General features: G+C 39.9%; 1 protein-coding gene and 1 long non-coding RNA gene across 2 annotated transcripts in view; one reads left to right on the forward strand and one right to left on the reverse strand.

The window, feature by feature from the left end:
- Positions 1-143: 143 nt before the first annotated feature.
- Positions 144-12,963, reverse strand: trappc2 (trafficking protein particle complex subunit 2). The gene is made up of 5 exons (XM_048602506.1): positions 12,845-12,963; positions 7,124-7,230; positions 4,805-4,949; positions 947-1,032; positions 144-519 (listed from the first exon to the last, which is right to left on the reverse strand). The coding sequence occupies exons 2-5, from the start codon at positions 7,214-7,216 to the stop codon at positions 421-423; spliced, it is 423 nt and encodes a 140-aa protein (XP_048458463.1). The 5' UTR covers positions 7,217-7,230; positions 12,845-12,963; the 3' UTR covers positions 144-420.
- A 23-nt stretch (positions 12,964-12,986) lies between these two features.
- Positions 12,987-13,970, forward strand: part of LOC125484328 — an 8,893-nt gene continuing 7,909 nt past the window's right edge. Inside the window, exon 1 of the long non-coding RNA XR_007263153.1 lies at positions 12,987-13,169. This is a non-coding gene — a long non-coding RNA (uncharacterized LOC125484328). The remainder of the gene's footprint in view (positions 13,170-13,970) is intronic.

The following is a 13,970-nucleotide window of genomic DNA, read 5'->3' on the forward strand; positions in this document are numbered from 1 at the left end:
GCAACAGTAAAATAGTTCCAACTAGAATCAGCATGTAACTACTGGTGGGCAGGGCTAGGTGTCTATATCACTAGACATCCCTGCATATTGGTATTAAGTAATAGGAATGTAGAAGTATGACAAATTGTTTAAGCTGAAGCACACACAGTTTCAAAATTTAATACAGATGGAGCACAATTTTTCTGAATGAAAACATGACTGATTTAAAGAAAACTATTCAACAGGCACAAGTAACTGACATAGCTTGCATGTAGTAAATATAGATGCCAAAGCCCAACGTATGATTTCTTTATATAATAAATACACACATGAAGGAATAGTACAATTGACAAAAAGTCACCAACGACAATATGCTACACAGTAAAAGATACTTCTGATATCCTGTAACCTTTAATTATATTTACATGCGCTGTCATTCGTTCAACTCAGCAGGTGCTTCTTTCCCAAGAATTGAACTTTTCTGTCAAATGCTGTTGATCGAATGAGGGTATTAGGTTCATAAAATGGATTCATGGCAAACTGGAGGAGGGAAAAAAATAGTCTAAATATTTCTTAAACATTAAAAGTAAAATTAAAATAATTGAACTGACCACAACCAGAATTGGAAATATTTGCTATAGGAATTTAAATAAAAATTTCAAAGATGGAGACAGTTTACAGATTCATGAAGTACTAAAAGGCTGTCCACACAGACTTAACTGTCCTTTGTTAGCTATTACAAAGTAACATTTCAAGTATAATACAGGCTTATTTGAGGGCCAAAATGTTTTTTGGCCATGACCTGACAGGCAATCTTCCCTGACCATGCTCAATATTTTCAATAATTAAGAAGTTAAATAAACAGAATAGGAAATGAATTGGCAAGATCACAATCAAACAAGTTAAACAGTACGACACTCTAATTTTCATTTGTCCCAGTGGAAAAACAAGAAAAGATTCTACTTACCTTAATGTACAAATCATAGACATCATTAAAAAAGTTTTTTATTCCATCTTCTTGACGCACATCATGCAACATAATAAATCTCATGTGTGAAACAGAATTAAGGAAACAGGAACAGATGCTTCAATTATGTATTTGCAGCACAAATTTATTTTCATGTGCATATATGAAGAAATAGCAAGGCATCTTGATAGAAATTGTCCCGTTGGGCAGACGCAGCATGGGTTCATGAAGGGCAGGTCATGCTTGACAAATCTTTTGGAATTCTATGAAGACATTATGAGCGAGGTGGACAATGGGGACCCAGTGGATGTGGTGTACCTAGATTTCCAAAAGGCCTTCAACAAGGTGCCGCACAAGAGGCTACTGCATAAGATAAGGATGCATGGCATTAAGGGTAAAGTATTAGCATGAACAGAGGATTGGTTGACTAACAGGAAGCAAAGAGTGGGGATAAAGGAGTGCTATTCTCGCTGGCAGTCAGTGACTAGTGGTGTGCCTCAGGGATCAGTGTTGGGACCGCAATTATTTACAATTTATATAGATGATTTGGAGTTGGAGACCACGTGTAGGGTGTCAAAGTTCGCAGATGACACTAAGATGAGTGGCAGAGCAAAGTGTGCAGAGGACTGTGAAACTTTGCAGAGGAACATAGATACATTGAGACAGTGGGCAAAGGTCTGGCAGATGGAATACAATGTAAATAAATGTGAAGTCATACATTTTGGTAGGAGTAATAGTAAAAAGGATTATTACTTGAATGGTAAAAAGTTGCAGTATGCTGCTATGCAGAGGGACCTGGGTGTCCTTGTGCATGAATCACAGAAAGTAGGTCTGCAGGTACAACAAGTAATTAGGAAGGCAAATGGAATTTTGTCCTTCATTGCTAAAGGGATTGAAGTTAAAAGCAGAGAGGTTATGTTGCAGCTGTACAAGGTGCTGGTGAGGCCACACCTAGAGTACTGTGTGCAGTACTGGTCTCCTTACTTGAGAAAAGGATGTACTGGCACTGGAGGGGGTGCAAAGGAGGTTCACTAGGTTGATTCCGGAGTTGAGGGGGTTGGTTTATGAGGAGAGACTGAGTAGATTGGGATTATATTCATTGGAATTCAGAAGATTGAGGGGGGATCTTATAGAAACATATAAAATTATGAAGGGAATAGATAAGAGAGAAGTAGAGAGGATGTTTCCACTGGCAGGTGAAGCTAGGACAAGAGGGCATAGCCTCAAGATTAGAGGGAGCAGATTTAGGACTGAATTGAGAAGGAATTTCTTCACCCAGAGGGTTGTTAATCTATGGAATTCCTTGCCCAGTGAAGTAGTTGACGCTACTTCAGTAAACGTTTTTTAAAAAAAAGGTAGATTTTTTTTGAACAATAAAGGAATTAAGGGATACGGTGAGAACGCGGGTAAGTGGATCTGAGTCCACGAAAAGATCAGCCATGATGTTATTGAATGGCAGAGCAGGCTCGAAGGGCCAGATGGCCTACTCCTGCTCCTAGTTCTTATGTTCTTATGGAACTACTAAACTGCTTGGGCCTTCAAGCTAGAGAGTGTAACTTGTTATTTAGGTAACAAAATCAGTAACTAATCCAGGAGGCCTGAGGTCAGGTCCCACCCACAAGTGTGTAGTAACACTTCTGAACATGTTATTTAAATGATTTGTAAATCCTAATATTCATTTAGTCAGTTTCAACTCTACATATAGCTGTTGCCAGCTCAGAGATGCAGTCTTCAGCAGGTCCGAAGGGCTTGAGATTCAGTAGCATGTCCCTACTCTGAATCAGCAGGCCCACATTCATGTTCCACCTGCTCTACAGGTGTGTAATAGCATCATGAACAGGGTGATGAAAATATATAGTCCAGAATAGCCTATATCATAGACACAGTGAAACTTGAGAGGGCTCTCTGGGTGTTTGCTGGAAGGGTTCTTGTGCTGCATTGTTAGTGTCCCTACCTGTGTCAGGAGGCCTGGGTTCAAGTCCCGCTAACCACAAAGATGTGTAACGCTTGAACTGATTCTTAGTGTGATTCTTCTAACTGGAGTCAGAACTTGATGCAACTTTTCTCTGAACATTATATTTGACCTGCCCTGAGGCACTCTTGTGGCACCATGATACTGTCCCTAGTTCTGACTCAGGAAGCCTGGAGTCCCACTTACTTCAGAGGTGTGTAATAACAATGCTGAACAGGTTGAGTAAATAAATATCTTGACCTGGAGTCTGAGTTGCAAACATTGTAGAGTGTAGGGAAGAGGAGAGTTAGTTGGATACTTTGAACTATACAGTTCTACTTAACCTAACAGCCTCCTAGAACTATGGACAGGGAAGGGAGTGTCAGGCAGGTGTGTGAATCCAGCATGTACTGATGGAGGAGCCTTATCTCTTTGATGTACCTGCCTCCTTGTGGATGGGAATAGGACTGCCATGCTAATGAGCAAATTGACCAGGATACAAGATGCCATTGAATTGGGGGAGCAAAAAAGAATTTGGTAATGATAAGGGAACACTATAGCCAGGGGATAAATATAGTTCCTCTTGCTGTGACCAGAAACTCAAGATTAAATTACCTATCATGCCAGACTTAAGGACATTCACTCTGTTTCACCCACGAGGCAGTGAGAGAGGATTCAGTTGTCATAGCATTATATAGAAACCAATGACAGACAGAATTAAACAATCTTGTGCTGGGATTGATTTAGGATCCAAATTAAATATACAGAGAACCACACATCAATTGGCATAGGGTCAAACAAATCAGAGAATTTAACGTGTGGCAGCAAGACTAGTATGGGAAGAAAAGGTTTCAATTAATGATTGACAGTCATCACTATTTAGGAAATAGGGAGCTGTTCTGTTAAAACAGAAAAAACCTCTTAACCAAGGTTGGGATCAGTAACCTGGTGAATAGTATAAATTTGGGCCAGGGATTTTAATTTTTGTATAATGTCAAGGACAAATTACCCAATGACTTTTCAACTCTAGAAAACCTCAAGTTGCATAATTTCCCCTTCTACTTAGGTATTTTGTTGTGACATTCAACTTTCCACTTAGTAGTAACAGTATGGTTGCTACACAAGCATATGGAAACTGTCCTTTGTGTATTTAAGTCCCCCACTGAGATCATGTTGTTCTAGTGTATGAAACCAGTAGGCCATTTTTCAACTTTCAATCTTTGATAATTAAAAGTACAATATTAAAACAAACACAAGTAAAGATACTTGGGGGGGAAAACAATTCTTCAATATAGTTTCTTTCACAGACAAACCAACTTGAACTGCCTGCTTGTGATTTGGGGCATATTTCCATCTTTGGATATGTATTTAAATTGAGGTTAGACAGATCGAATGAATATCTTCCTTTTCTAATAGGGAGTTTGTGTGTGCAGGCCCCACCTATAAGTTACATCACAAAGATGCCGATTACCAGAGTTTTATTACTCTCCCAGAATGCCTATTAAGACAGCAGAACAATTTCTTAGAATCATACCTTTCAAGGTATTATTGAAGTCGCAGTTATATTTATTTCATATAATACTCAAATGAATACCATGGGATAGATAATATTGCACATGGTAGATTTACATCAAACAGAAGTTGGAATTTTACTTATTCCCAAACTTTATAGAAAATGAGTATTCCTTGAGGCAGCAAGCAATGAAATTGTAGCTTCTATTTCATCCAACCAGAATTATATTACTCTCTCACATAATTCTGTCTAGCCTTATACAATCAATGCATATCTCTCTCTCCAAAAGATCAATTCACAAATTGCTACGCGTGCAGAAAGTAATAAGCAAAGGTTTTTTCTCTTTCCCATGGGAGCAAAGAATTGGAGAAAGGTTACTCTTAAAAAAGGATATGTCCAGCTGTAACAAACGCAGAGATAAACCATTCATTGAACTTGTCAACAGTTTTCAAGTACATATTGTTGGATAACCACATGTTCTCATCTACTAAATCAAGAGCAGCATGAGCTATGAACTGGTTCAAGTGTCGGTGATCATCCTGTTTTTTTTAAGAGGAAAATTGAATAAAACATAAATAATTAAGAAGCTACTCCACCAAAGGATTCACTCTGCTGTGTGTAGCATGGAATCAATATTCCCCTGTTCTAACCATTACAGTAACCAAGTTACAATTCCTATTAAGTACAGAAGTGACCTGGCAAATCAAAAGAATGGATACAGAGGGCAGAAATTAAGCTGGCACGTCAAAGGCAATTATCAGGAGGCTATAAGATGATGTGGTTAAGGGAAAGACTTACAAAGGAGAAGGGTAGTGACTGAAGAACAAATCCTTAGAAGTGGAGTGGGCATTAACAGTTACCTGATGACACAGAAACAGATGTGTAGGTGCATGTGCTGGAGGGGATTACTTGTATTCGAGTAGGGTGCAGAGGAATTTGAGAACAAGAGTCTTCCTGGGACACTAAAGCTAGTCTAGCATGGCAAGGACAAGATAGATAGATGTGAAGATCTTCGAGGGAGAAGACAGAATTCAGAATTTCCAATTGAAGTTTGTGAAAGGCAAGTGCAGATCAACTTCTGGACAGACTTAGTTCCAGATGTAATGGAAGTAATTTAGAAAGCAATATTGGCAGAAAGGTATGAACTTAATTGCAACATATAGAAATACAACCAAGATAGAAATGTGTTTCAGAGACAAACAGGTTATCACAAAAGCATGTCTTCAGGTGTACCACCGCAATATTGAACATCACTCAAAACAGTGTTGACACTTCATGAATATAAAGATTGCATTAGAATCCTTTCCTGTTTCCTTTCAGTCTTTTCCTTCTCATCCAAATTATTCTTGAGAAAGCTCTTTTTTTCTCCTCCCAGCCCTACCCCATGGAGAAGGAAGTATGTGGCAGCATATAAGAACCCATCTATCCTTGTTATCAATGCTTTATGCATTGTCAGGAGTATTACACTTTATGGGGTAAAAAAACACTCCAAACAAAATCACTAGTGCAATCTGAAAAGTTATAAATTTGCACATCTCTATTAAATTACATCCTTACTGCTACACAGAATAAAAAGCTGATGCAGAGCTACATGATTTATACTTAAAATAGGGATTTCTGTGCATCAGAACCTCCGGCACCTGATCAGCTATCAGCAGCTCTCAACCCAGGTAAGTGAAGGACAAGTTTTCTGAAGTGTGATGTTGCCACATTGATAATGGATCAACCTACTCTTTTTGACCATGCATCTCATTTTGTCCCACAGACACACATTTCTCAGTATGGCACAACAAACATGCCAGAAAGATAAATCAACTGCAGTCTCACCTTAAGTGCAAGTCTGAATTTATTAGATAATTTTGAGATTGTGAAGATGCAATCAAGGCTCAATAGCATGCATTTATATAAATAGACTGTTGTAAGTTCTGGTGCAGATAGATGGCTGGATGCTTAGCCCAGGGCAAGATATGACACCAGAGAGTCTGCTTCAGCCTCAGATAGAAGCTTGGGATAGAGTGAAACAGTGGTAAGAGGACAGTTAGTGGTGGGAACCGAAGAAAATGGTTTTGATCCTGAACTTTATTTGGAGGAAATTTCTTTTCACCCATTACTGATATAAAGAGCCGAATGTTGTCAGTGTACATATGGATTCTGATGTCCCACATCACATGTCAACGTGCAGATGAGGGAAATGAAGAAACCAAGGTTAGATTATCAGTGGTTATCGGTAGTAATGGTATGGGAAGACAGAAAGCAGCCATTTCTGGTAATTCTTTGGGACTGTAAATTACAGGAAAAGGAAAAGGAAAAGGTAAGTAATGCAGAGATTTAAAATAAATGACAAGAATTTCAAAACAAGGCCACATATAGATCTGAAGTCATCTAGACGCAAAATGTTAGCTTGCTTTCTCTCCATGCATGCTGCCTGACCTGCAGTAATCTCCAGCATTTTTTTTTCCAGATTCCAGTTTAGATTCCAGCATTTGCAGTAATTTTCTGCTGCCACATAAAGATCATTGGATTGAGTGGCAATGCAGCAACAGAAAGAAAATCTATTGTAAGTGACGTCCGGCTATGATTAGTTGGATAAAAATGGAACCACATTACAGCAGTCCCAACCATCTGGACGTCAACGGGAGGCAGATTGTCAAAAGATGCAGATAACAGTATTTTCTGAGTAATAGTGCATTGAAATTGTAAAAAAAAAACTCACTTTGGGCTCCATTTTGCCTGCTGGAAGAAACTCCATTTCAAAAACGGGGTTGTCATGATGTCCAACTATAACAAAATAAAAACTACCAGACATGTCTCTAATTTAACCTGTAAAGAAAGCAATATTCATGTTAAAATTAATGAACAGCAAATCCTCCAATTCATAAGAACTTCTTCCCTACCACCACTTCAGAAAGCTCAAACACCTGCATTCAATATGTGAATCAAGTATTTCTAATTAAAACTAATTTGGAGGTTTACATTTTACCTTCAAGAAAGGTATTTAACAACACAAATTCATAACTTTTTTTTAAAACCTTTTATTACATTCCTCTGTACTATCCATGAATATTCCCAGTTCAAAATGAGCCATATATCTCCAGAGACTCTGTCAATGTTGTTCTAACCATTGCTAACCACTAGTTTTAAATAGAATACCAATGATACAGATGCATTTTATAATATTGAACTGAAATAATAGGCAAGAAAGGTCAATGTTTGATTTTTGGACAGTGAGTAACTAGCTGACCTCAACAAATTAAGCAGCCCCAGTTGTCCAGATTAAGGGGAAAAAAATCACTGACCAGATTTTTGTATGCAGAATAGCCAATCAAGCAACATGCAAACAAATGCGTAACCGAAACTATTTATTAACCATCGAGTTGGATTCAAAAAGGGAAACAAGCTCAGGATAACATTCAACAAACCTCAACACATGCAACATTTAGATTTACAAAATGCATTCAACAAAGTTTCCCATTAAAAAAGACTTAGTTCAACTCAAATTTAGATAGATTTGTAACATTAAAAAACTGGGCTGAACACTAAGTATTTATTAAAGAGACTGCAGTTGGATGGTAGGAACAGGAAAAGCTGATGTGGCTTAATGCTGGCATTAGTTATGGTTTCAATTTCTGTTATTGATAGATTCAAACTAAGTACAAAATGTGTTTAAGTTATGCAAACTATAAAGGGGCAAGAAAATCAGACAAGGCTGATAAAATTACATATATTATCCAACTTGCTATGCAATTTCTGTCAGAAGTCAACTTGTTATGTTTCAAATGATGTGTGTATGTGGGAAAAAATGACAAACCCAAATTATCTCAATGCTCAAGGCGTCCAAGCAGTGAAGGGGAGCAGTCAATAAAGACAATGGAATGTTGAATAACATGGCTAAAACAAAGACTATGAGTCAAAGGAAATAATGAACAAACAGTAGAGAGATCTGGTTAAATTGTCCGTTGAAAAAAGCCCGTTCTACTGGTTGAGACACTAGAAAGACATTCAAGTCAGAAAATATGATATTCAGTATCAAAGGTCTCACTATTGATAAGAAAAACTGAAGGTGCTTTGGTGTTAAGAAAAGTACTGAGTGTGATCTTAAAAGAATGCAAAATTGTTAAGGGTACGTAAAAAGAATAGTGGAAGCATAATACCTTATAAGCTAACTAAATAATTAGCGACTGTAAAATCTGCCTGGATTGATTAAACTGTCATTCTCAACATTAACCTTTCCATAGGTCTGGCAGCATCTGTAAAGCAAAATCAGAGTTAACATTTCAGGTAAGAACTGAGTTGAGGAAAGATCACCGGACCTGAAACATTAACTCTGATTTTGCTTTGCAGATGCTGCCAGACTTGCTGAGCTTTTCCAGAAACCTGTTTTTGTTCCCGATTTACAGATCTACAGTTCTTTTAGTTTTTATTAACCATTCTGTGATCACTGCTGTCTTTTAGGGATTAATATCGGGACAGGGGTGCAACAGGGTTGGAAGAATAGAAAAACTAGCAATGATGGAAACAAAAAAAAAACACCAAAAATAACAGACCAACACATAAAGATGAAGGGTCTAGGCCCGAAACGTCAGCCGTCCTGCTCCTATGATGCTGCTTGGCCTGCTGTGTTCATCCAGCTCTGCACCTTGTTGTCTCATAAAAAAGCATGACGCTTATATGTCAGGAATTTTATATGTTTAATTTCAGACTTACAATTTGTACTAAAAGTTATAGAGTCAGCATCATAAAGCATAGAAGAGGCCCTTCGTCCCATCGGTCTGCACCAATCTATCTACACTAATCCCACTTTCCAGCACTTGGCCCATAGCCTTAAGTGATATAACATTTCAAGTATTCATGCATGTACTTTTTAAAAGGTTATGAGGTTTCCCACTTCCACTGCCTCCCAGGCAGTGCATTCTGACCTCTGGATTACTTTTCAGCAACATAACCACTATATTGCCCTATCCATAGCATAATATTCCTGCATTATTTCTCAACACCAACAAATGAGCTTTCTAGAGCATTCTCGTTTTAGCTCTGTGATATTTTCCTTAATCAAAACTGCTACCTAGTCACTATTGTTTTTCCTATCTTCCTGACTCAGGAATATTAATCATCATGATATAATATTCCCTCATAGCTACATTCAGCTGCAGGTCACCTACCTTATTAACCACACTTTGTAAGTTTATACATGTGCACTTCAAAACTTAATTTCGTTTGTGCATGATTTTCTTGTGCACCAATAGCTATTTTTAAAAGGGCTTTAAATGTTCAAACTCATCTTGTGAGCTAATAGTGAAAGAAAATATAGTATTAAGGTGCAACAATAAGGGCAAACCAAATTAGATTAAAAGGGTATTGACAAGCAGACTCCATACCTGGCAATTTCTTTTAAATATCCATTCAAGGATTTTGATACAGCAACAGTGAAGAAGGAACAGCAAAACAGTTCCTAGACAGAATGGTGATTGACTTGAAGGGGAACTTGCAAGTGATAGTGTTCCCACGCATCTGCTCCCTCATGATTCTATGGGGTAGCGTTCACAGGACTCGAAGCTGCATCTTGGGTGAGATAGTTAAGTGCATCTTGTAGATGGTACATATTGCTGCCATCATGCATTGACGGTGGAGTGAATATTCCCAGGTGGGATGCCATTCATGCAAGTTGCTTTATTCTGGGCATTCTAACACAAGTACTGTTGGAGATTCACCCATCTAGCCAAATGGAGACTATTCCATTCCAGTCCTAACTTATGCCTTGTGTTGAGTTACTGCAGAATTCCTCGTCCCTGATTCATTGTTGTAGCCAGTGTATATAAGTGGCTTGTCGAGTTCTGTTTTCAGGCACCATTTTGATAAATCAATAATAGGTACAGCAGAATTCACTGCAAACCTTCAAGAGGAGATGATCTTAGAGTACAGAATGGTAGGCCAATATGCATGGAATTTTGAATAAGAGGTGATATTGCTGAAAGACACAAGGTCCTGAGACTGAAGAGGACGGATATCCAGAGGACATCAAGCAGGGTCAGGTAAAGGGAAAATTGTGTCTGACTAATTTATTAGAGCTTTTCCAGAATGGATATAGGGGAACTAGTCAAACTGTTTTAGTTAGACTTCAACAAATGTTCAACAAGGTACCTTACAAAAGGTTAAGTCATTAGGTAAGAGCCCACTGTGTTGGAGGCAGTATATTGACAGATGGGTAGAAAATAGCAAGTAGGAATTAGGGGTTCTTTTTCAGGTTGGCAATCTGTGACCACTTGGATTCTACAGCAATCAATCAGTTCTGGGACCACAACTACTTACAATATATATTAATGACTTGGAGAAAAGAAACAAATGCATTGTAGCCAAATTTGCAGATGACACAAAAATAGATGGAAAGGCAATTTGAGAGAGGGATACAAATAGTTTACAGAGAAATACTGAAGGGTAAGTGAGTGGGTAAAAAGTTGGTAAATGAAGTACTATGTGGGAAATTATAAAGTTGCTCATTTTGGAAGGGAAAACGAAATAACAGTATTATTCAAATGGAGAAAACCTGCAGAAAGCTGCAGCACAAAGGGACTCAGGGTACATGTGCATGAAACACAGAAAACTTGTAATCAGAAGACTAACGGAACGTTGGCCTTTATTTCAAGGGGGTTGGAGTATAAGACTCGGGAAGTCTTACTGTTGAGATCACAACTAGAGTACTTAAGCAGTTGCAGTCCCCTTCTTCAGGGAAGGGTAACCAGATATCCTAAATAAATCTAGTCCCATTTGCCAGCATTTGGCCTTTAAGCCTCTAAACCCTTCCAATCCATATACCCATCCAGATGTCTTTTAAATATTGTGATTGTATCAGCCTCCATCACTTCGTCGAGTAGCTCATTCCATTCAAGCACCACCCTCCGTGTGAAGAAGTTGCCCCTCAGGTCCCTTTTAAATTTTTCCCCTCTCACCTTAAACTTATGCCCTCCAGTTTGCATTCCCCCACCCTGGAGAAAAGACCGTGTCTATTTACCCTATCCATACCCTTTATGATTTTGTAAACCTCTATAAGGTCACCCCTTAGCCTCCAACACTCCAGAGAAAATAGCCCCAGTCTGTTCAGCCTCTCCCTACAGCTCAAACCCTCCAAACCCTGGCAGTATCCCTGCAAGGCTTTTCTGAACCCTTTCAAGTTTCACAACATCCTTCTTATGGCACGGAGATCAGAGTTGCATGCAGTATTTATGAGCAAAGGCAAACAAGGTTGGGACTCTACTCATTGGAATTTAGGAGTGGTGATCTCATTGAAAAATACAGGATTCTTAAGGGGTTAGACTAAATGCTGAGAGGATGTATCCCCTCATGGGAGAGTCCAGGATAAGACGCCATATACTCAGAACAAAGGGGTGCCAATTTACAAGTGGGATAAGGAGGAATTTCTTCTGACAGTCGAGTATCTTCAGAGTTTCTTACCAGACAGAGTTGTGGGAGCAGAATCCTTGTGTACATTTAATGCTGAAGTAGACAGATTCTGGATCAGTGGGGCAATCAAGGGCTTTAGGGAAAAGCTGGAAAGTGGACATGAGGAATGCCTGCTCAGCCATGATCCTATTGAATAGCAAAGCATATAGAACATAGAACATTACAGCGCAGTACAGGCCCTTCGGCCCTCGATGTTGCGCCGACCTGTGAAACCAATCTGAAGCCCATCTAACCTAAACTATTCCATTATCATCCATATGTTTATCCAATGACCATTTAAATGCCCTTAAAGTTGGCGAGTCAACTATTTTTGCAGGCAGGGCATTCCACGCCCTTACTACTCTAGCAGGCTCAAGGACCAAATGAACAAACAAAGGTTAGGGCAATATTATCAGAAAAGTGTTGCTAATGTGTTGAATTTCTCTTCCCCTCAAGGTAGCAGTGGCTCTTTTATTCAAAGCTGAGCTGGATAGATGCGTGAAGGACAAACGTAGTGGGGTGGGGAGTGATGTGGACCGGAAGTGGAGGTGAGACGAGAACCAAGATCAGACAAGACTTTATTGAATGGAGGAGCAGGTCTAAAGGGTGCTGCTGAGTCCTCTATTATTCAGCAGTTGTTGCTTTTTAGGGTAGGGACAGGCGAGAGGAATTTCTCGTCCGAGCTGGAGCTGGATGTTTAGTTGCTTTAAGCCTTTCCTATTCGGTGACATAACTGCTGGTGGATGTGAGACAGGATATCTAGTTGCACCGTTGGATGGAAGATGCAGCAGTATGGTATCAATGAGAGCGAAGTCGATGCTCGACCATCAAACTTGACTCAGCCAAAAGTTTAAAGTCTGGGAATAAAAGACACCCGGGCGGCGAAGAGCGAACGCTTCCGATTATCGGGTTAAGGGAGCAGCCAACCCACCGCTGTAAAGGCGACAATCCCTTCCCCCCGCACGCAGACCCTCCCTAGGCCCTGGCCTCCCACACTCACCGTAACTCCACAGTCAAACTCTTGGCGATCACTCCCAGGACTCACCGACAGGCCACCCCACATGAATCCAACGAAGAACGCGATTGGAAGACAACGTCCAGTACACTAACCAATCGCCAGGTAGGATCAACCGACAAAGCGTCACCCCGTCCGTTCACCAATCCGACTGTCGCTTGCTGAAGGCGTTTGGGAGGGATGGGCGAGTGGCCAACGGCTGTTCGGGGAGTCACGTGGTCAGTTGCCGGCGTCGGGCGGTTGCTGCAGCAACGGTGACGGGAAGCGGCGGTTGCAGAGAGCGAGTAGTATCCCGATTCTCGGAGCTCAGGTAGGTGTACGCTTCCCGTGGGATGGAGGAAAGGCCGGGCTGAACCTAAGCTGCCCTGCTGCGATATGCACCATCTTGGTGGGTGGGCTTCTGCACAGAGGCCTGTGTATTTCCGGTTGCCTCCAACATTGTGGGGATGAGGAGAGGGGCCTCTGGTTACAGACACACATACCTCCGTTTGATTGGCGGTAGTTAACCCAGGCGTGACCCGTCAAGAGGATAATCTTAGTATTGATAAGTGGGGCGGGAAACTTCTGTAAATAAAAATAATCTGTATCAAGTGAAGGGATTGTGGCTGTTCCTTAAAGTGGGATTTTTCTTGGAAAGGAAACCCAGCACCCAGCACAGCCTCTGATGGCCACAGTGGCTTCCTGCGCCCTATCAATGAATGAATTGTGCATATTTTGTCATTTAGAAGTTGTTAATAGCGAGGACTTCAATCTTGATTGGGTGATATGATGTAAACTTATTTGAAAGTGCATGTTGAGTGAAATATATCAAAACAGGGCTATTCCTTAAATTAAAGCAGTGAATCTGGATTAGACAATGGGTTGCTGTCATGTGGATTGCTATGTAATGTATAATGGTTTAGCAGCGAAGAATCTGGCATAGATTTATTAAAGATTTTTCAATATTTAGAAAAACATTTACGGTTGTGCAAGTATCTTGCTGTACCCGAATATTAATCTTTTGTTATTCATGAGAAGTCACATGACACCAGGTTCGACAAGTGAAGAAGGGGCAGCACTTCAAAAGCTTGTGATTTCAAATAAACCTGTTGGACTATAACCTGGTTCAGAG

The sequence above is a fragment of the Rhincodon typus genome, chromosome 11 (genome assembly GCF_021869965.1).
Source record: "Rhincodon typus isolate 14 chromosome 11, sRhiTyp1.1, whole genome shotgun sequence".
In the NCBI taxonomy this organism is placed as follows: domain Eukaryota; kingdom Metazoa; phylum Chordata; class Chondrichthyes; order Orectolobiformes; family Rhincodontidae; genus Rhincodon; species Rhincodon typus.

Excerpts from the sequence above, each read along its gene's own strand:
- trappc2 (XM_048602506.1), bottom strand. The coding sequence starts at position 7,216 with ATGTCTGGTAGTTTTTATTTTGTTATAGTTGGACATCATGACAACCCC. Across the intron at positions 4,950-7,123 it reads CAGGCAAAATGGAGCCCAAA|GATGATCACCGACACTTGAA; the intron begins GTGAGTTTTTTT and ends TAAAAAAAACAG. Across the intron at positions 520-946 it reads TCTATGATTTGTACATTAAG|TTTGCCATGAATCCATTTTA; the intron begins GTAAGTAGAATC and ends TCCCTCCTCCAG.